The 21,746-nt window shown below is 43.3% G+C and overlaps 1 protein-coding gene across 9 annotated transcripts in view; it reads left to right on the forward strand.

Annotated features, from left to right (window-relative positions):
- shank3a (SH3 and multiple ankyrin repeat domains 3a) overlaps positions 1-21,607 on the forward strand; it is a 211,121-nt gene extending 189,514 nt beyond the window's left edge. For 6 of the 9 annotated variants that reach the window (XM_037766242.1, XM_037766245.1, XM_037766248.1 and 3 more), the window contains 9 exons: positions 1,581-1,705; positions 2,115-2,250; positions 5,917-5,997; positions 6,173-6,196; positions 6,614-6,741; positions 7,062-7,167; positions 7,878-8,404; positions 8,498-10,605; positions 16,481-21,607. In XM_037766242.1, coding sequence (XP_037622170.1) covers positions 1,581-1,705; positions 2,115-2,250; positions 5,917-5,997; positions 6,173-6,196; positions 6,614-6,741; positions 7,062-7,167; positions 7,878-8,404; positions 8,498-10,605; positions 16,481-17,042 — 3,797 coding nt within the window. In that variant the 3' untranslated portion in view covers positions 17,043-21,607. Of the gene's footprint in view, positions 1-1,580; positions 1,706-2,114; positions 2,251-5,916; positions 5,998-6,172; positions 6,197-6,613; positions 6,742-7,061; positions 7,168-7,877; positions 8,405-8,497; positions 10,606-14,421; positions 14,474-15,060; positions 15,096-16,480 lie in introns of all 9 variants that reach the window. The other 3 variants (XR_005206500.1, XM_037766247.1, XM_037766244.1) reach the window with 3 other exon arrangements.
- Positions 21,608-21,746: the final 139 nt, after the last annotated feature.

The following is a 21,746-nucleotide window of genomic DNA, read 5'->3' on the forward strand; positions in this document are numbered from 1 at the left end:
TGCTCACGCTGGTTACCATGGCAACCCCTCTCAGGCACCTTGCCGGGAGTCTGAGTGTGCTTTACTGCTCCGTCACTCACTACCATGGATCTTGGCTCACCCCGCTCTCTTTTTTACTCACTCTGTCTTTTACTCCCCGGTACCCTTAAACACACACACACACACACACACACACACACATACACACACACAAACACACACACTGCAGTTCACTCAGCGGTCCTCTCATGTGTCAGTGATTTCGTTGGATTCGTTCCAAGATTAAATGGAGTTTGTGGTGGCGCACTGCACTCACTTAACAAAGTGTGTTTGTGTCCTGTGTGTGTGTGTGTGTGTGTGTGTGTCTATTTTGTTGAGAGATGCATATGAGTAGTGCAAGTGTGTGAGCATGTGATTGTATGCAACTACATGTATCAATAATATCGCTGAGGTGCAGCAGGCAACAGCAGTGCATCCACTCAGCCTGCTACAGTAGTATCCCTGCCTAATATAGAGATCTTTAGTCAAGGACTAAAACTAAAAGCAGTGTAGATATATTAATTAAATCATTTTTTAGTAAAGCTAAAAGGGAAGTTTTGAAAAATACATAATTGCCTTCAATGAAATTAAAAAAATAGAGCAGATTTTAACCAGCAGCCAATACTTTTCAAATATTATTTGCAGCATTTAATACATTTTCTGTTTGTGATCTTTGTTATGATCATTGGCAATCTCATTTACTAGAAAAGCAATATTGGATCAAAGGAAGCTATAGATTACACTTAAAGCAGCAATGGGTAGAATTGGAGCAAATATGATTAAAATAGGTTATTTTTATAAAACGATCACTATATCACAGTAGTGAATGAGACAGGTAATCTAAAAATAGATGCATCTGTGTCCTCCGGTGCTCCTAATGGCATCTGCAAGATTTCACAGACCGGAGGAAAACAACCAATCAGATCCGAACTGGAGCCTACAGTCTCTGAGCAGCTGTCAATCACTTGTTAACTCCGATCAAACGGTCAAACTAGGCAGCGCTGATCAAATATGAATCAATATTCTGTTACTGTAATGCCTATTTCTCACCTCAAATGTTTTCAGAAACATCTTGTAGTGTGCTGTTTAGCTGTAAAACCAGAAAGTTTGTGACCCGGCCACCATGTTGAGATCAGTTGAGGAAATACAAAGCACCGCCCACCAGCCAGAGCAAACTTTCTCATTTTACAGCTAAACAGCACACTACAAGATGTTTCTGAAAACATTTGAGGCGGGAAATAGGCATTACAGTAACAGAATATTGATTCATATTTGATCAGCGCTGCCTAGTTTGACCGTTTGATCGGAGTTCACAAGTGATTGACAGCTGCCTCCGTTGAATAAACAGCCAATAGGAACGCTCTCTCTCTGAAATGAACTGTGATTGGCCGAAGTCTCCCGTCATGGGGTTAGATGTTCTAAAGCCTGAAAACAGAGCCACGAGGACGTGCAGAAGTCTAGTTTTCTCTCAGAACACTTAAATTACAATATGCTGAAAGGTTATTATATTAATAATATTCTGCTTACTGCACGTTTAACTGTTCTGGGTGTTTTTTTCCCAGCCGAGACGCCCATTGAAGAGTTCACCCCCACCCCAGCGTTCCCTGCCCTTCAGTACCTGGAGTCTGTGGACGTGGAGGGAGTGGCCTGGAGGGCTACTCTGAGGACAGGAGACTTCCTCATTGAGGTAATTAAGGATCTGTATCTATCTCATTACTGAGCACACGGGTAATGACCTTGAACAGAGAAGGAAAACAAACAACTGCAGGATTTCTGTACAGTTCTACGGTGCATTTGTGGATATGATGCGTAGTTTCTTCCCGTGCCTGCAAAAAGGGTTTGTAGAAATTTGTGAATATCTAATATATCAAGTTGATATAAAGCTTATATTTTTTTATTCTTTAAATGAAAGCTCGATAAAGAATAGACATGATTTGCAGAAAATTGAGTGTGAAGTTTGATCATGTGAAGTACCCCCCCCCCCAAAATGACCAGAAGTTGGTAACTATGGTGCTTTAATGTCAGCAGAACTGTAAAAAAAAAAGCACAATGATGTCGACATGCCTCATTCTGTCTGTGTTTGTTGTGTCTCATAGGTAAACGGGGTGAATGTAGTGAAGGTGGGCCATAAGCAGGTGGTGTCCTTGATCCGGCAAGGGGGCAACAGGCTGCTGATGAAGGTGGTGTCTGTCACACGCAAACCTGAGTCTGAGGAAGTCGTTCGCAAGAAAGGTAAAGACAAAAGGATAAGCTCCTCTGTGTTGAATTCAAGATAGCTATAATGTAATTTTTAACATATGAAATGTCACTAAAAGGCATGTACTTATCTTATGTGAAATACTGCTTTACATATGTGCTTTTCGTAACTATTATTAAACATAATTAGTGTGAACAGTCATTGAGATATAACATGTTCCACTAATTATATAGTAATGGCTTAATTAAAGTATATTGTGTGCTCTCGGGGGTTTTAGCATAATTTCTCAGAGGTTGTCTCAGTTTGATAATGAATTATATTACTATAATGTAGTAACGGAGACATGTGAGTTGGTTTCAATGTTCGGAGGACTTAGGAAGATATGTGTGTGATTTCTGTTGTCAAGGTGATTTCTACCACGTTTCTCTGCTGTAAATTCATGTGGTTTCCATGTCAACCACGGCTCGCCATTACTCAGCTCCCACACAGTTCTGGCACTATGACCTCAGGACTGTGTACACTGCTATTGTGTGTGTGTGTGTGTGTGTGTGTGTGTGTGTGTGTGTGTGTTGTGTGCGTGTGTGTGTGGTAGAGTGGTGTGTGCACCTCCTTTGCGATTATTGAGATACACAGACAGTGATAAATGGGTTTGACCTAGTTTCATTGGGACAGTACTGTATCAACTAAATCCTGCTACTCAGAGCCTTATGGTCTCTCTTAATCTCTCTCTCTCTCTCTCTCTCTCTCTCTCTCTCTCTCTCTCTCCCTCTCTCCCTCTCTCTTTGTGTCTTTCCTTATGCGTGTCTCTTTTAAATAAACCCTTCTCTAGACAGTGACCATCACTCTTCTAGCTATTTCAAGTTGTATGTTTACTTGGTCTTCCTCAGCAGATTGAGTTCACTCAGTCAGTTGTCATAATTTATTAAACTTTAAAGTTTGACATTTTGAGAAATATGCTTAGATGAGACGATCGATACCGCTCTCATTTCTGTCCGTTAAACATGAAGCTACAGACAGCAGCTGGTTAGCTTAGCTGAGCTGGAAACAGAAGGAAACCCTTTACTGTGTCTCAAAATCTGCCTACCAGCACCGCTAAAGCTCATTAACTAACGTGTTATATCTTGTTTGTTTAATCCATACAAAATCCAAAGTGTAAAAATTACAATTTGCCGTTTTAAAGGGGATTAAGTGCCAGACTATTTCTTGCCACTTTGGTTTTTATGTGGATTAAACAAACGAGAATGTGTTAATTAATGAGCTTTAAAGGTGCTGGTAGGTAGATGTTGTTACCTTTGGACAGAGCCAGGCTAGCTGTTTCCCCTTGTTTCCAGTCTTAATGCTAAGCTAAATGAGAGACGTATCAATCTTCTCAAATTGTATTGCTCAAAATGTCTATATATTCCTTCAACATAATAAAGCCAGGAATTTAGCATCACCCTGGTTTCCTCGACAAAAAGCCGATAAACTAGTCCGCTGTAAAGGCGGACGAGTCGGCGGGATGACGTTTAGTAGTCTCATTTAGCCACTTGTTGTCACAAAAAAAGTTAAAATCTCTTAAGCCTGTGTTAACCACAGACCTTATTTCAGGATCTAACTAAAAACCCATTCAAAAAAATCCATTGACTTCGAGACGACGGAACCAGAAGTGCTAAATTGTTAACTAATTTCCGGGTGTTAGGACTCATTTCTGTAGCACTCTATAGACTTTTTACTTGCTCCCTGTATAGTACGGCATTTTGTGCAATATAGCACCATCGTGGTAGATGTAATGGAACTACATGAAAATATGTCGGCGTATTTGCATTTATTCGGAGTGCCTCTACCTTAGTGGTTCTTGTCCATTTATTTTTGGTCTCTTCTGTTCCCTAGTCGTTGTCTTGGCTTATCTCTGCTTGTGTAAAAGCTGCTGAGACCACAGATATTCGGCAAGTGATAATGAGGCTGACTGAAAGGAAAATGGCTGGATAAGATTCCTTTATTGTAAATCGAAGAAAAGATGGACAGACTGATTCAAGTGCTGCTGAGATACAGTACAGGCAGTGCAAACAGCTGTAGACAAGATGGAGCGTGTGTAGTGTTTCAGAGCCGAGAACGGGATTCTTCCCTCCAAACTTCTCCTTAAACGCCTTCTTTTTTTACATCCTGAGCTGTGTCGAACGCCCTCTCCCCGCCGCACTGCTCCTCCGCTGGGACTCGCTCTGCATATTGTGCCGCACCTTTGCAAAAAAATGCACAGCAGACGCATGCTCTCACACACACACACAGAGAGAGACTTGCAGGCAAACACACATACAAAAAAACACACATTCTTTGCACCATGCGAGGCCTCACTACTGCCACCGTTGCCATGGTGACTACACTGCATGTTTGAATTAAGCATTACATTACAGCAAAAAGCATCTCTCTCTCCCTCTGACTCTGACTCTGTTCGTCTCTCTTCCTCCGTCCTCCTCCTCCATCTCCTCTGCTCCCTGCTACTGTACCAGAATGTGCAGACTGGTGAGGAAATGAAGATGTGTGATTATGGACTGTACCCAGGATGGCGTATGTACACTAGATCTGCAGCTGCAGCAGGATAGGTAGACTCTAGTAAGGCACTAGGGCAACCATGGGATTTAGAGATCGCTATCGCTCTACAGCAGTGCATTGAGTGCTAGCTGGACGATCTCGGATAGAGTGAGCTGATCTACTTGCGTTGTGGGATATTGATAAGAAACTTGGGTTTGTTATAGCATGGAGAGGCTGCTGCTGGATTAGGCTTTATGATCTGTGTCCGACTGCATGGCATTACGTCGTTACTGCAGACTTAACATGCTTAAATACATGACCACGTTATTTTTAATTTGGTTGATTACAGTGTTTATTGTAACCTGATTTTGTAGCTTTTATTGAAACCTGTAACTGTCGTTTGCATCCGGAGCTGGCATTTGTTAGATGTGTTTTACTGCTTTGAGTGGGACGATAGCAGCCCAGTTGCCTTGTGTGTGTAGTAGGATTGGGAGGCTCCCATGGGCTTTGGGGTGTAAAGTCTGCAGCGCATCATTTTCCTTAGCTGTTGAATTTACTGTCATCTCTTCGTCTGTCAGCCCACATGTCATTATGTCCTCCCTCAGGGAGTTTTCCCCGCGTGTCTGCATGTGGTCCCGCATGTGGGAGGATGTGCATGTGTGTGTAAGCCGGTGTGTCAGCGCGTCTCTGTCTGATACACACCTGCTACATCCCAGACAGGCAGCATATTAAAAGTAAGATGGACGACTTTCTCCCTCTCCTTGCCACACTCATTTTACTCATTCTGCCTATTGTGGCAGACAAATGCTGTTGTTATGTGTGTAATGGGAGGATTCAGAAAGCTAGGGATGCTACAGACTGGACTGAGCTGTACATTTACTGCCTCTGGGCTCCTCAACAGAGAGGAATTCTTGCAGCACAAAGACTAGAAAACTGAAAGTCTTGGAGACAGACTGACAAAGCCATCGGACCAACAGAGAGCGAAAACATGAAGAAGTCGGGCTCCAGTCGTAGCCTGAACAAGGTCCTGGCTAAGTGCGAGCGGTCCAGTTCGACTGAATTTGACCAGATCAAAGCAGTGAAGACGGGATGGGCTGGCCGTCTGGGGGACGCCAGGAGGGCACTGAGCCGCAAATCCAAAGGATCTTCATCCCCCTCAACTTCATCCTCAACACCATGCCTTTTCTCCACAGCTCCCCCGCCGCCCAAGAGAGCTCCCAGCACCACCCTGACACTGCGCTCTAAGTCCATGACTGCTGAGCTGGAAGAACTGGGTGAGTGCCAGATAGCTGGCGTGCAAACTCCACACTCTCGTCCTCCTTTTTAGTCAAATTTTCCGCTTTTCCCTTTGTCATTAAAACTTGTCTCCTAACTTTTAGAATAGTCACTTCTGTTGGCTTGTTCTTGTCATTTCCCCTCCTCTGCTGACGCTATCTTTTTCTCACCAAGCTTCTGCTCGGAGGAGAAGAGGAGGTGAGTCTGAGGCAAGACAATTGACACCTCTCTGAACGTCATAAAGATGATTTATCACTGCTGTTTCAATTTAAGCAGTGATGATTTAGAGCTGAAGAGCAGAACACTTGACCTATGTGGACCCTCTTTCTCCATCTTTTATCTTTTTTTCTCTCTCTCTGCCGCTTTCTATTCTTAGTGCTCGCTCCCTAGTGGCCATCAAGGAAACACAGTGAACTTGTATTGAGATAGTGCAGTGATTTTGTACAATACCATAGATGCATGACCTCACGTTGTAGTGTATAGCTACATTTTGGAGATGCCTTTTTAATCACAATTTGTATTCTCTACTGTGTTAGCAATGTCACAAATGACGAAACCATGTTTCCCTGGTGTTATGTCTTAGTATTTAGTTCTGGCTCATTTCCTTCTCAACAGATAGGCTAGATGAGATGTTGGCGTCCCAGGAGTCTATCTTGCGTTCTCAGCCCTCGGAGGCAGATTACAGAGCAGCTACTGTCAAACAAAGGCCTACCAGCAGGAGAATAACACCAGCAGAGATCAGTGTGAGTGCACCTACACACAGCAAGCTGGCAGACAGCATATGCCAGTACATATAAACTCAATCTGACGCATAATACTCAAATACACCTGGGCTAGGCAGCGCTATGCAACACTGCATTGCATGCACTGCTTTGTGCTACTTTGTTGTTGGTATACATTGTTTAGGAGTTTTAATGAAGCTTTAAAGTCTTACTTGTCCACTGCACAAATAAAGTTCCTCGCAGAAAGATAAAGTAATTACATTTTTTTTTTTGTTTTTTTTAATTAAAGGCATTAAAACTGTTTCATAACACAGTAAATTCTCTGTTTTGCTGTGCTGCAGTCACTGTTTGAGAGACAAGGGATGACTCTACATGGAGGTCTTCACCCGGGCATTGAAAGAGGTCACATACCACTACCAAAGGGGATGTCCAGGACCAAGTCTTTTGGTAAAACAATCACCCATCCTGTACATATTCAAATAAGGTGAATGATAGTGTATCTTATGTGCAGTATGCTTATAGGTAATATATAGACATGCAGAGAATATAAAATAAGGAAGCTTCATTCTTTCTTTTTTCTTAAAATTGCATCCCTACACCCACAAAGAATAGCATGTAGACCGCAGTATAACAAATACTGAAAATGAAGCTGCATCGTCATCAATCAAACTTTAATTTCCTGTTGACAAGAAGTACAGATTAACAGACGTTAACATGCTTACAAATATATACATTGCATTACATGTTCAGAATGTGCATATGTTATATCTTATTGGATATCCACAGAAACAGATTCGCAGAGCAGATGCTCAAGTACAGAGCCTATTTCAAAAGTAGATATACACATACATTATTAATACTCTCTGTATTATTAAACATTTTCCTGTTCGCAAGTACACTCTTTAAATGAATGTTGAATTAATTGCTAAATAAGTAAAAAATAGTAATAGTTACACGTTTTATTGAAATATTGTATAGCTTGGTTTGAGACACCTGATACATTATTAAATGTGTGAGTTAACAGATTTACAGATGGATGCATTGCAGTATGTTTTTCAGGGAGCAGCTGTGGACCTGCTAGGCTGGTATAAAATGCTCCTGTTTCATGAGCTTACTCCCCGTCACTAGAAGATCTGTGCTCTTCCCTCCCTCATCAGGTGCCACTGAGGAGGATCGGCTGTCTGCCCTTGCAGGCGAGCACAGATTTCCCCGCAGCTCCTCTATGACAGACTCCCTCCGAGACCACTCACAGCCCCATCCCATCCCTCCACCTCCACAAACAGCACCTCCTCCTCCTCCCTACTACCTAGACACTGGTCCTCCCCCAGCCTTCTGTCCCCCTCCTCCCCCATCTAGGACCCAGAGTCAGGGCCATGAGCCTGGGGGACGCTCCAGCTTCAAGCCCTCCTCCTTGGACCTGCCTTACGAGGCCGCTCAGCGGCAGGCCACACACCTAGAGAGACAGAAGAAAGCTCGCTCCATGATCATCCTCCAGGACTCTTCCCATCTACCTGTAGAACCTACAGATATCCCCCGTCCTTCTGCTGCTACTCCACCTGAGCGAATCAAAAGGAAGGGTCGGGTTATTGACAACCCGTATGCTAATGTGGGTCAATTTAGCATCGGACTGTACACACCCACCAAGCCCCAGAGGAAGAAAAGTCCGCTGGTGAAACAACTACAGGTAGGTTACATATTGGGTTTTGTTTTATTTACTTTCGTGTCAAAGACCCTCAAATTTTGACATGTTCGGCTGATTTGTTTTGTCTTACTGCAGGTGGAAGATGCACAAGAAAAAGCTGCATTAGCTGCTGCCCACTCCCGAGATAGCTCACCCTCAGGACGACACCCATATGCCCATGGACACTCACACACCAGCCGTGCAGACTACTACCAGCAGCAGCTGATGGCTGAGCGAGAGCGTATACGTGCCCAGGGAGAGATGATGTTTCAGGGTAAGGGCCCCTTCGCCGCTGCAATAGCTGGAGCAGTGAAAGATCGCGAGCGTCGCCTTGAAGAACGGAGGAAATCCACTGTCTTCCTTTCTGTTGGGACCATGGAGGGGGCGTCTACCACCAGCTCTGACTCCCCCTCTCTGACTCAGTCTCACTCCATCGATGAACGGATGCTAACCCGAGAGCTGGGACAGCTGCCTCCTCCTGCCTTGGCCCTGAGCCCCTCACCTAGTGGGACCACCTTTATCCACCCGCTCACAGGGAAGCCCCTGGACCCCAACTCTCCACTGGCTCTTGCGCTGGCCGCAAGGGAGAGAGCACTGACCTCCCAGAGCCAGTCCCCAACTGGCAGCCCAGAGCCTAGGACTAAACAGGAGCGGGTAGGCCAGAGCGTAATGTTCATTGACCCTCAGACCAAAGAGTCTCCACATGGGGAAGGGGCACCTTCAACTCCTCCTTTTTCACCTAAAAGCGCCAAGGCAGCGGGGTATGGAGCCCCCCCGGCATCTATTTTAGTTCCCCAGCCCACCAAACCACAGTGGGCCTCATCACCATCACCTGTATCATTCCGGCAGGAGATGGAAGCCAGAGTAGAGGAGCGGAAGGAGGAGAAGAGACTAGAGGATAAAAAAACTATGTTGATCAGTATTATGGATACATCGCAGCAGAAGACAGCAGGGCTCATCATGGTCCATGCTACCAGTAACGGCCAGGCCGTCGGGGTGGGTTCAGAACTAGAGCAGACGCCTGCCCCAACGTCCACGGAGCCCAGCAAATCTCCAGTTCCACGGGCTAAATCTCCCAGTCCTACGGTCTCCCAGCCCCAGGCCCAGCTACAGCTCCAGGCCCAACCTCAAACTCAGCGTCCTGCCAGTCCAGCCCAAGAGAAGAGTCTGGCTCAGGGAAGCTCCGAGGAGGACGTGGATCCGTACACAGTGACGCTGCCTCCTGCAATGTTGTCCTCCAGTGACGAGGAAACTAGAGAGGATCTACGTAAGATTGGAGTTGTTCCACCACCAGATGAGTTTGCTAATGGGCTGCTGGCGCAGGCACAGGGGACACCAGTGTCCCCGACTAAACCTGCCTCTTCTCCAACCACCTCTACAACACCAACACTCCAAACTCCCTCAACCCCAACAACCCCAACAGTGACCCCTAGCCAGCCTCAGCCTCCCCAGCCGGCACCTCCACCCAGTGCAGCAGTTGTCTCAGGGAAGCCCTCTGACCCTCTGGAGCCCCCGCCGGTGGGCGAGTCAGGCTCTGCGGCTGACTCAGGCGTGGAGGAGGCTGACACACGCAGCTCCAGCGACAGAGAGCGAGACCACCATCTCGAGACCACCAGCACCGTCTCCACGGTTTCCAGCATGTCCACATTGTCCTCAGAAAGCGGCGAGCCTGCCGACACACACACCACGCACACCTCCTATGCCGACGGGCAGACTTTTGTGCTCGACAAGCCGCCAGTGCCTCCTAAGCCCCGACTCAAGTCCCAGATAGGAGGCAGTAAAGGCCCCGTCACCTTCAGGGACCCTCTGCTGAAGCAGAGCTCCGACAGCGAGCTGCTATCACAACAACAGGCTGCTGCCCTGGCTGCTGCTGCAGCTGGAGGAGGCGGGCTGCCCTCAGGTGGTTCAGCCTCAGTGACTGGACTAGGCCCCACCAAGCCGCGCTACCTCTTCCAGCGGAGGTCCAAGCTGTGGGGGGACCCAGTGGAGCCTCGGGGGCCAGGGGTGGGGCTAGGTATCGGGAGTTTGGGCAATCTTGGTGGGCTGGGACTGGGGCTGGGTATAGACGAGGGAGCAAAACCATCCGTTATGGGGGAGCTCAGTTCACGACTACAGCAGCTAAATAAAGACACTAGGTCACTGGGAGAGGAACCAATGGGAGCATCACTTGACCCGGGGAGGAAGTCACCTGTGGCAGGTGCCAGGTAAGAGAAAAGCTAGTAGAATGTACTGCAAAACTGTATTTAACACTGAGATACAGAACAAAAGGTTCCATTAAAAGTAATGATTTCAAGTTAAATTGATATCTTTTACTCAGATGGTGGCAGAGACAGAGAGAGTCTAAAGCAATTCCAGCGCCCAGCATGAATTAAATGATTAAATTAATTAAAACTGCATACTTGTCAGACATTGAGTTTAATTCTTTTCTCTTGTCTACCAACATTTGATATTACTCTTTATTTAGATCAATTTATAATGTCTACAGTCGATAATCCCTCTTGTTTTGTGCACTAACTAGAAGAGGAATTGCAAACATAGAAGCATTTATTATTTAAAAGCAAACATTTAATAGACAACCATTTTGAGTCTATTTTAGTCCTAAATCTGATAGCATTTCTCTGGAAAGGCTGATACCTAGAGGCGGCTGCTTTAAGTTTTATTTCTGTGCATGATTCGGTTTTTACTCACATTTTAAAAACATGCAAATTAATCCACATTTAAGCCGCAGCACTGTGATGGTAAGCGGTAATGAGATCAGAGGTCACCAGCATCGCTGCCGTTAGCTTCCCTGACAATGTTAGTGTAACATCATTGCTAATATGTGCTGTACCTTTCTATGGGTCATACAGTAGGTTGCAACATCAGAAAGTAAAAAAGCAAATATGAAGCATAGAAAAGAAGCAAAGACGAGCTTTTCTTCTCACACAGCGACACTAACTGAAGCATCTGAAACACAGTGCTGTTTTGTCTGTTATCTGTGGGTTTCTTGTTTTCACATCATACCTGAAGGTACAATGAAGTCCTTTATATTTCTGCAGATGTGAGGACACCGAAGAGAGTAAACCTTAAGGTTATAGCCCCTAGGGTAAACTTGAGCTTTTTTTTAAACACATTTTTTCCTAACAAGCCTATCAACTAATCCCATTGAAAGATAACAACCCTTTTATACATTTTGTTTCATGTACTTTCTTTTAAATATTATATGTTACCTTGTTTGCACCACCGGATTTATTCACTTGCCGCAGAATGAAATTTATTTAAAAAAAAAGAATATACGATATTTGGCCATAGTGCTGTGTTTTCAAGACACAGTAGATATATATTAGATATATACAGTAGTACAACAATTGATGCCTATGGTCTCGGGTCTAAATAGCTCCTTGTTTCCATAGTTACAGCTGTACTCCTTGGCCTTCTGTTAAGTGATCTGGGTTGTTAAGGTAGTGTGTGTGTGTGTGTGTGTGTGTGTAGTAGTAGTAGTAGATTATCTGTTGGTGCAAACAAGGTAACAGAGCTTGGAGGCATGCACTTCCTGAAAGCCTCTCCTCATCTCACACACACTCTGTCGGGCTCTAACCTTTGACCCTGCTAGCAGCTACCCTTCCAGCTTTTCCTTGAGCTTTTCCCAGAGTTCTTGTTCAAATAATACATAAATACATCCTTATATCCACATCTCTTTGCAGCCATCACTGATATCACTTTGATAAGACCAGAAATGTTCCTTCTATTCTTATCATCGCCCCCCCCCCCCGCCCACCCCACACAGTAATATCAGTGATAACCTCAAAGATTTAAGGATGTATTTTCAGAAGTATTTGAACACGACTGAATTATAATGGTGTGTCACGTTAAAAACCATCCCCTCATGATGTTGGCATTAACAGCCATGTTAACGACGCGACTACCAGACAATGTCCTGACCTTGTCAAATGTTGCGAGGAGTAACTGTCAAATAAATGTCTTCTCGTTTGATCTACTCAGGATTTGGCCCGGTTGTGTTTTTATGGGTTTGGCAGGTTGCAAGAACAAATGCTGTCATTCTTTTGTTTGTCCGTTGTAGTTTTACTCTGTCATGAAATTGACACTAATCGATGTTAATTTTAACGTGCTGTTCAGGAGAGTCCTTCATTCACAGTAATTTATCAGTCTGGATCTCAGAATGTAGCTTTCAAAGAGCTCAGGAGGAGTTTCTAGACTCTCTTCAGATGCAGCTGATTTTTTATAGCCTTGCGCCTGTCCTTTCTTCTTATCTTGTCCTCATTTCTGTTCACTATACTTCACTGCTGATTAAGAGGAGCTGAAGAGATATATTCTTAGATTTAGAAGATGTTAGAATAGACTTTTCGTAGTCCTCTCGTTGTATTGACATGGGCAGGAGGAGCTGACCAACCCCACTCAACTGAAACCAGTGTGCTTCACCTTTTTGTGTTTCCATCCAGCTGTCAACTAAATTAGTTACATAGCCATCTAATAATGGAAAACCTTTCGATAATTGATCAGTATAGGGCTACTAGTTATTGGCGTTTTCAGTTGGTAGAATTTTGTAACCATAACCGTTGTCCTCTACTTGGGAGTGGCTGTAGTTTGGTGTCAACAGAAGTCAGCTGCTGATGCAACTTGTTGTTGCTTCTGGACATGTTGGATGCAGAGTTTACCTCCATAAATGTATCAATGTCATGTCCGTTTTTTTAAAAATGAAAACAATTGTGTAAGCATAAAGTATTCTGTATTGTAAAAGCAGTATAAGCATGTTTTGTAGTCCCATCCCTTTACCTAGTATTGTACTTTTATTAGTAGTCATAATCTGGTAATAAAATAGTTTGGGTTAAAAAGCTAATTTATCCCGATTGCTTAAAGGGATAGTTCGGGTGTTTTTAAGTGGGGTTGTATGAGGTACTTATCCGTAGTAGGTGTATTACTTATAGTAGATGACCGTTGGCGTGTTGGCAGCATCGAGAAACAGACAGGAGTACCGACACCAGAGCAAAGCAAAACAGTGCTGTGGATGGGGACGGCAGAAAAACATATTTTAGCCACCTAAAAAAAAGTGTACGCTATATTTAGAATATTTTCCATCAGCGAACGGAACTGAAAATGAAACGTATCTATACTGTTTTTGTCATCTGAGTCTGTTGGCTTTGGCGAGACCATAGATAAGCTTCACTTTCAGTTCAGTTCCCTGTCGGAACGTAGAAGGAAAGGGGCTGTCTGTCGGCAAGATGAAGCGCCGAAAATATTCTAAATATAGCTTACACTTAAACGGATATCGATTTTTTTAAGTGCCTTTCTTTAAAGTGGCATAAATACATTTTTCTGCCGTCCCCGTCCACAGCACTGTATTGCTTTGCTCTGGTGTCGGTAAGTACCTCACACAAACCCCCCTTCAAAACACCCAAACTATCACTCCACAGACAGTGCGTTGCCTGGGTGACCACAAATGAAATATGAAGTCACCATGTGACATTGAGCCAAATTCAGCCATCAATCATCGGTCCGTACCTCAACAGCATCATGATCCCTGGATGGAACAGGTGACCATGATATCACACGCAACATATCATGTAACACTCGCTCATGATTGGGCTCATCCTCTCCTGAGATAATGCAATCAAATTCATCCCCACCACATCCATCCCGACAGTTGATTGCCCTCGGCTCTGACAAAAATGATCATGCACACCATTATTTCTCTCTCTCTCTCTCTCTCTCTTTCTCTGCCTCTGCATTTTTTTCCTCCTCACCTACTGGAGCATTTCACACGTAGGCATCCCAGCACCCTTAACTGTAATATTACTCCATCACTTACCCCATCCACTGTGTGCCCCATTTAAACACCCTCCAAAAATCCACACATGCTGCTGTATTTTTGTCTCTCTTGTATCCACCTCGTTCACATGCTGTGTCTCATAGCTTTGGGTGGTTTAGAAACCTGTGGTTCTCATTTTATTTCATTTGTGCTCTTTGGTTTTTCTGTTCCTCTCCGTTTATGTAATTTGCATAACTTTGTTTTTGTTTTTCAGTGATTGTGTTGAGGATGGCCATGGTCCCTGACTGTCTTGCTTATTGGACACTGTAGGTTTCTTAAACCACACTAAAACAGAGCAGAATATTTATATATAATAATATATTTGCAATTTGTAGTTCTTGATTATTAAACACACATATATACAGCACATACGAATGTAAATTAATAACTACGACTTGCACTTTTTATATATATAAATGTGTGTTTGCCAACAAGAATAGTTCTTTTAGTCCATCATTTCAGAATAAAAGCAACCACAAAAGTCAAGGGACATGTGCCCGCCTTTTATTTGTTTGTTTGTTTTTCTTTTGTTTGTGCAGTGTTTGATATGTGAATAGTGTGCTCATTTCTCTCTCATGTAGCCCACTGGTCAGACCTTCCAGTGCTGAAGCCTACTCTGCTGTCTTTGCCATGCTTATACATCAGTAACATGCACACACACACATAAGTACATTCATGTACTCAACACTCGTACACACACGAGGCGTGTCAAAGACAGCAGAGCCGGCTGAAGCGGACTATACGTCTGGTTGGCAGGCTGCGTCTCATGGAGTGATGCTAACATTCTCTCCCATTGCTCTCTCTCTGCTCACCTTGCATGCTCCGCCCTGCTGCTCTGATCTGATTGGTCTAGAACTGACTGTGCGCCCAGGAGGGCAGGACGACTGTGTAAGTGCGCATGGAGCTCATCTCATATCCGTCGGCTCCCTGTAGTCTGATCATTTTTTTTTCCAGCCTGTGCGCTGCCTATAGCTACCTTTGTTTCATTACACTCTTTAGTCTCCAAACACACGCAGTAGAGGGAGAACATGTGCCACACCTGTACACCAGACACTCACTAACATGCATGAATGAAACAGACACCATTGCACCGACTCTCACCACATCTAGGCCTCTCTTTTCTTCTGCTTCTCCCTGCTTGCACCGAGCCAGACAAATCTTTCATGTTAGACTTAATCGCTAATCCATCACCTCTTCTCCTTTCTAACCATCTTTTCATCTCCATTAGATCAGTAGTATACTAATTAGCCGCTTTTAGACTGTTTCACAAATTGATGCTATTATGTTTTTTAAAAGAGGGTGCGGTGATACTGGATCAGATTCTTACTGGTTAAGAATTATTGCCAGATTGTGCTTGTACAATCTGTTAGTACCTCTTCATGCCGCAGATGGTAAGATTGGGTTGGTTGGCCACTGAGATTCCCAAAAATGGTTGACTTACTGCATTGAATGAAGTGTTAGCTGCACTTCAGAGTAAATACGCATTTGCTTGATTAAATGAAGCTAAGCTTTTGGAAAAAGATGCTGCTTTGTGTACCTTTAATAGACGTGATTAATGTCACCTGTTGTCTTTATACACTAATATTAAAAAGAAAATGGCAATTTAACTGTACGTAATTTTCATTGAGAAGTAATGTACAACTGACTGCTGTGTCTAAATGTAAGTGAATGTGTGTCTGTGTGCATGTTTGTACTGTACTGAATTCAGTGCTTTCAGGTTAGTGCTATCTGCAGTTTCAATGTGAAACACTAAATCTGTTTGATTAATCTAATTCTAAACCTTTTGCTGTTTGTGGGTCACAGTGAAGCTTCAGGGAAGCAGGTCGTATGCCTTAACAGGAAGTAGCTTTTGATTCAATTTATCAGATGAAACAGACTTTCAGTAATGGTCAGACGGAGTATTAGTGAAAACTTATTCTCAAATGCTGCCGAATATTCCCTTTTATAGTTGTTTTACTTGAAACGGTGATGCGAGTCCTCTGTGACATATTCATGATTGAGTAGTAAACAGATTTTAATCCAAAACTGTAAATAATCTCAGAAACCGATGAGTTCAGTTTGCTGCTTTGATGTTGCTGTGATGTGAGACTAGCTTGCCATTAACCTCAAGCCTACACTAACTTAAACTTTAGAAGAACGTACAGCGGTTAATACATATAACCCAAAGCTTGGTCTCCTTTCCTTCTTCTTTATTTTCACTTTTATGTTCACCTTCATCTCCTCCGTTAACATTCCTGAACCCCTCTCTCTCTGTCTCTGTCTGTCTCCTCCAGACTTTTCAGCAGCCTAGGCGAGCTCCACACCATTTCTCAGAGAAGTTATGGCACCACATTCACCATCCGCCCCGGCAGCCGTTACCCCGTCACCCGACGCACCCAAAGCCCAGGTTCACCTGATCGGGACCCTCTCGGACGATTCTCAGGCTTCGGCCTACCGACCTCTCCGACTACACCACCACAAACCATCCTCAAATCCTCCAGCCTCAGCCTACCCCAGGAGCCTAAAGAGGTCCGCTTTGTAATGAGGAGCTCCAGCGCCCGGTCCCGCTCTCGCTCCCCGTCCCCATCACCTTCCCACTCCCCCGGGCTGGGGTCGCCACTTTTAGCCCTGCGGCCCTTCCACCAGAAACCCCTCCACCTCTGGAATAAGTACGACGTCGGAGACTGGCTGGAGAGCATCAATCTGGGGGAGCACAGAGCGGGGTTTCAGCAACACGAGATCGAAGGCTCTCACCTCCCGGCTCTAACTAAGGAGGACTTTGCGGAGCTGGGAGTGACGCGAGTCGGACACCGCATGAACATCGAACGAGCACTGAAAATGCTGCTAGAGAGCTGACCCCTGCCCTGAGACACAGCAACAGACGGAGAAGGAAGACGAAGGCAGAACGGGCAAAGTTGATGGAAGAGAAAAAGATAGAGGCCGCTCCTCTTTTACTCCGGCTGCTTTCATGTTCCGCATCACAAATGTTTACCTGTGTACCTTTACGTTCCCGTTCTGCATTAACACCCCGCACCTGGCACTGCACTGAAGAGGAGGAGTCAACACATTCTACTCGGCCCTTAGCGTCTGCCCACCTCCTTGCCTGCAGCCAATTAGATCAGACCTCAACATGGGCTCTGGTCGTTCTTTGCCGAGGAGAATCGCATGAGCTCCAATTAAAACTTTTGATTTGTGAAAGCTTCAGTTGTAACACCCACACTTTCTCTCTCTCTCTCACTGTTCCCTCCTCTCCTCTCTACCTCTATCCCTCCATCTATTAGGCCTCTGAAAAGCCTTTTGCAGTTTGAGTAAAGGAGGACGAGGAAGAATATTTCGTTCCAAACAGAAAGCTCAGTTGCCTTTCAAAATATTTATACAGAGATCAACAATGATGAACACAGGACTATGGATAGTGCTGACACCGCTCGGAAAAGTCGTGTCTTCTCTATACCTGCTGTTGTTTTTAAACCTAAGACTTTCGAGCCCAGAGGTGGAGCTCCACCAAGTAAACCACGGGAGAAAACCTCTCCGCCTTGGTACCCAGACTGTGCTATCTATTATATTTGGAGAATGTTTAACCAACACTCGTGGCTTTTTTCATAATCAATTTTTTGGTTTTCCAAAGGGAATATTATATATAGGTATTATATAATATAATATATGTATCTAAATATAGCTTTCAGAAGAAAAGACAATGTTGCAAAGAGGAAATGTAATAAATTAATCTGCGCCTGTTTTTGGTTTTTAGTATAGAAGGCAGAGAGAAAATCTTTATTCCACCAATAGTTTACTCATTTCTACCAATTATATACATATATATATATATATAAATATATATTTGAAATTTTAAAAAAAGTATATAGATATAGATATGGAAATGAAAAAGTTTTTGTCATAGGTATACAACTTTCCTTATGGTCACCCTTTCTTGAACCGTAGCATGACAAGTTGCATCATGTCTTGGACAGAGAGTTTGATGTTTGTTTTTATTTTCTTACGGTCTTCCTTCATACTAAAGGGCATCCCGTAATGTGAGGCTGAGACCCCAGCTGACACCCATCCCTACTGCTACAGCTACAGATCTCACTGGCGTGGTTCATCCTCAACAACACACAGTAAGGACCACGCACTGAGACGGCTAATTGGTAAAAGGGGCTCTTCATCTTTTGCCTTTTTATCACTCAGGGATGGAAGTTTGGGGCACTAGCATGCGGAGAGGTTGTTGTTTTATTACTATCCATTTCAATTCTCTTACCTGTGAGGACAATTTAACACCACCACAGTCTGAAAAATGTTAGACGGCTAGTAAAAATTTCCATCCCTGTGACCCCCTGATGACGCTTCTCAAGACACTGGGATGTTTCTCGTCAACAGTAGAGAAAGAAATGATCACGGAGGATGGCAGTAATCTCTTTCAGATTTCATTAATCGTAAGTGTGTGAACCTGGCCAAATTAAGCTTAAACTGTTTTCCTTAAAAACCTACTTTTACCTGGAGTATAACCAACAACAACTTGTCACACACGGGCTTAAAAAGAGCTAGACATAAAGTCTGTGCCCTTCTGAAATGCCACTGTAGGAGCTGTGTCTGTAGTTTATCAGGCTGTGGGGATGGGAACGCCTCTGTGAGGTCTTAAAGAATATTCAGTATTTTACAACCTGGTAGTGTCTTGCAACATCGCTGCTTCCCTCTATCTCTACGACTTACTTTAGTGAGTAAAATATTATCATAAACGGTGGCAGCTGGAAAAATAAGACCCAGGTTGTAAAAACAAAACAAAAAAAAAACTGAATTTTCTTTTAACAATACAAAATCTGCAATTGTACTCATGAGTAGCTTCTGCTGGCAGTGAGAAACAGTGAGTTTTATTCAACAACAAAAAGCATTTTATCCACAGCTTTTCTCTAACAGACGGCCAGGTAATCTCTATTACCGCTAAAAAAAACCTCCGTACATCAGCAGCATCCAGTCAGTACGCCAAGGCAGCTCCACTTGGCGAGAAGTCGTGTGCATCTTTTCTGTCTTTTCTTTTAATGCTAGCAGTTTGTAAAAAAAAAAACGGGTGGTGAATCTAACGTCGTATCTGGGTTGTAGGAATAGCACTCACTGCCTCACTGTGACCTCACTGATTATTTTACTTCTGACTCCAGTGTTACAGTACGTCCTCAGACTCATTTTGGACTTCTTGTGTTTATTGTTCTTTTTCTATTCTTTTTTTTTTTTCTTTCTTTCTTTCTGTGTTGATTTGTTACCCTCGGACACTGTGGGTAGATTTTGTAGCGTGTGGAACATGATACTTAAATCTTTCACTCATTTGAATTTTAGAGTGACAGAAGAAGAAAAAAAAGACAGAAAAAAATGAATATCCTGTCCATTCTCAACGTACTTACACTTGTAAAAATGGAACAAAAATGTTCTTTTTTAAAAAAAAAAAAAAATCACAAGCAATGTATATATGATAGATTTCATATAAATTTTTGAAAAACAAAAAGTATATAGATCTATATATGAATGTTTGGCATATATGCATAGTTAACCACCTGTGGAAAAGGTGAGCAGATTTTATTCTTTCTATGAACTCTTGAACTTTTGAACTCTGAACTATGAACTAGGGGAGGATTTGCACAAAACAAGGTGACAAGGTGCTAACATAAAAGCCACCCATCGTCCAAGCGCATGCGTGCATCTGGATTCCCCGAATCTCTCTGTGTGGTCGTTCCTCTTCACCATGTGTGTGTGTGCGACTGTGTGTGTACGACTGTGTGTGTTTGCAGATGCTTGTTTGTGTCCATTTCTTGTGTGTATTTGTTTGAGAGAGAGACGATGAAGATGCACGTGACGGTGAAAGAGTGTGTGTGGTTGATTGTTAGGGTTTACATCTTTGGAGCTAGTCCACTAATAGCCTTACTGTATTACCATCAGAGATTCCCGGCAGTGGCTGTGTCACACAAACACACGCACACACACAATACATACACACACACACAAACACAAGATAAATGCACACACACATCCATCTTCTATAGATCGAACATCATTGTTCTGCATTCTTGTTTTGTACCGAGTGACGTCTTCACAAAGTGGACTGCTCTGCCCCAAAGGGAGAGACAGACAGACAGACAGATTACCACAGGGTATTGAACGAAAACCATTGTCACATTTTGATATAACTCACCTTGTAACTGTGTAGGTTCAGCTTATGCAGTGTCACTGTTTTGTATACGCCCATATTACCAGATGGCATTCGCGCTCCTTACCCTCCACTCTGTCTGGCAGCACTCCTTTTTCCTTTTTCAGACCTTCAGTTTCTGAGTTTTGGATATGCTATATGAGGTGAATCCAGTGAGGAACAAACAACACAAAGGAAAAATGTGCCAAAAAATAACTTAACTTTTAACTGTATATTATGTCTTTGCTTTAGGACTATCTTAGTTACAGCATTCTTGAGCTGTTAGACTCAATAATATGGTGCCATCTCCTGGAAATCTTGAGAACTACAGACATTTGTTAGATCCTTCTGTGTTTCCTACAGGTGGAAATACAGTCACTGTTATTATTTTGTAAAGAAGCAGGCTATTGTTTATATTAATATACATACATATATATAATAGCCTGTGTATATCTACCTGTGAGCTTTGCATTAACATTTCTATTTAAATTTTGAGACAAAGTATCACAATTGCTTGATTTTACTGTGATGAAGGTTATTATCCAGCTTGGCTTACTGTTCCCATATAAATAGAAACACTCGAGAGGTGAACGTGTACAGTCTGGACTCACACAGGCTGGCCTGGTTAGAAGAATTAATGAATAACTTGGTCAGATGGTTGTGCAAGTTTAGCACGAATACAGATGCAAAATACAACGTGTAACGGACTTACACACCATTAGGTCAAATAAGTTGAGCGAAGGGTTATCTTTGTCTTATTTTCTAATCAACAAAGCACAATCTAAATAGTGTAGGGGGAGCAGTGTAACCTTTTTAAAAACCCACTGGTGTCCGGTCACCCACTGGAACCAGTGATCTTATCATCGAAGGGTTTTTTTTCTTTCATTGTTGGTTTTCTCCTTGTTTGCACTGTGAAGTTTAGAATGGTGGATGTATCACTGCAACGCCTCAGCCTTGTCTCACACAGGTCAACTTCCCCTTCTCCAGGCAAATCAACTTTTCTCCCAGCGACTTCTGGACGCATATAGCATTAGAACCCCCCTTCCTCCTACCCTCCATTTTAATACATGAAAGCTCTAGTCGTAATAAAAGTTAACCAGAAGCTACCTAGTATTCTTCATGCAAACAGAGTAAGGGTGATAGTGAAGGTTGAGGCAAGATCTGAGATGTTGCCCAGGATATCTCCACCACAGAGATATATGTTTGTTATATTATGTAATAAATTTATAATTAAAACATGAACTGCATCAAAGTCTTGTTCCTGCTAATTCAGTGTCTCAGCAGTAAAAATTATATTCCAGTTAGTTAGAATAATTAATTGTGATTAATCGCGTGATTGTCCGTAGTTAATCACGATTAATCACAAATTAATCTCACATTTGTTTTGTATC

This window comes from Sebastes umbrosus, chromosome 4 (genome assembly GCF_015220745.1).
Source record: "Sebastes umbrosus isolate fSebUmb1 chromosome 4, fSebUmb1.pri, whole genome shotgun sequence".
Taxonomy (NCBI): Eukaryota; Metazoa; Chordata; class Actinopteri; order Perciformes; family Sebastidae; genus Sebastes; species Sebastes umbrosus.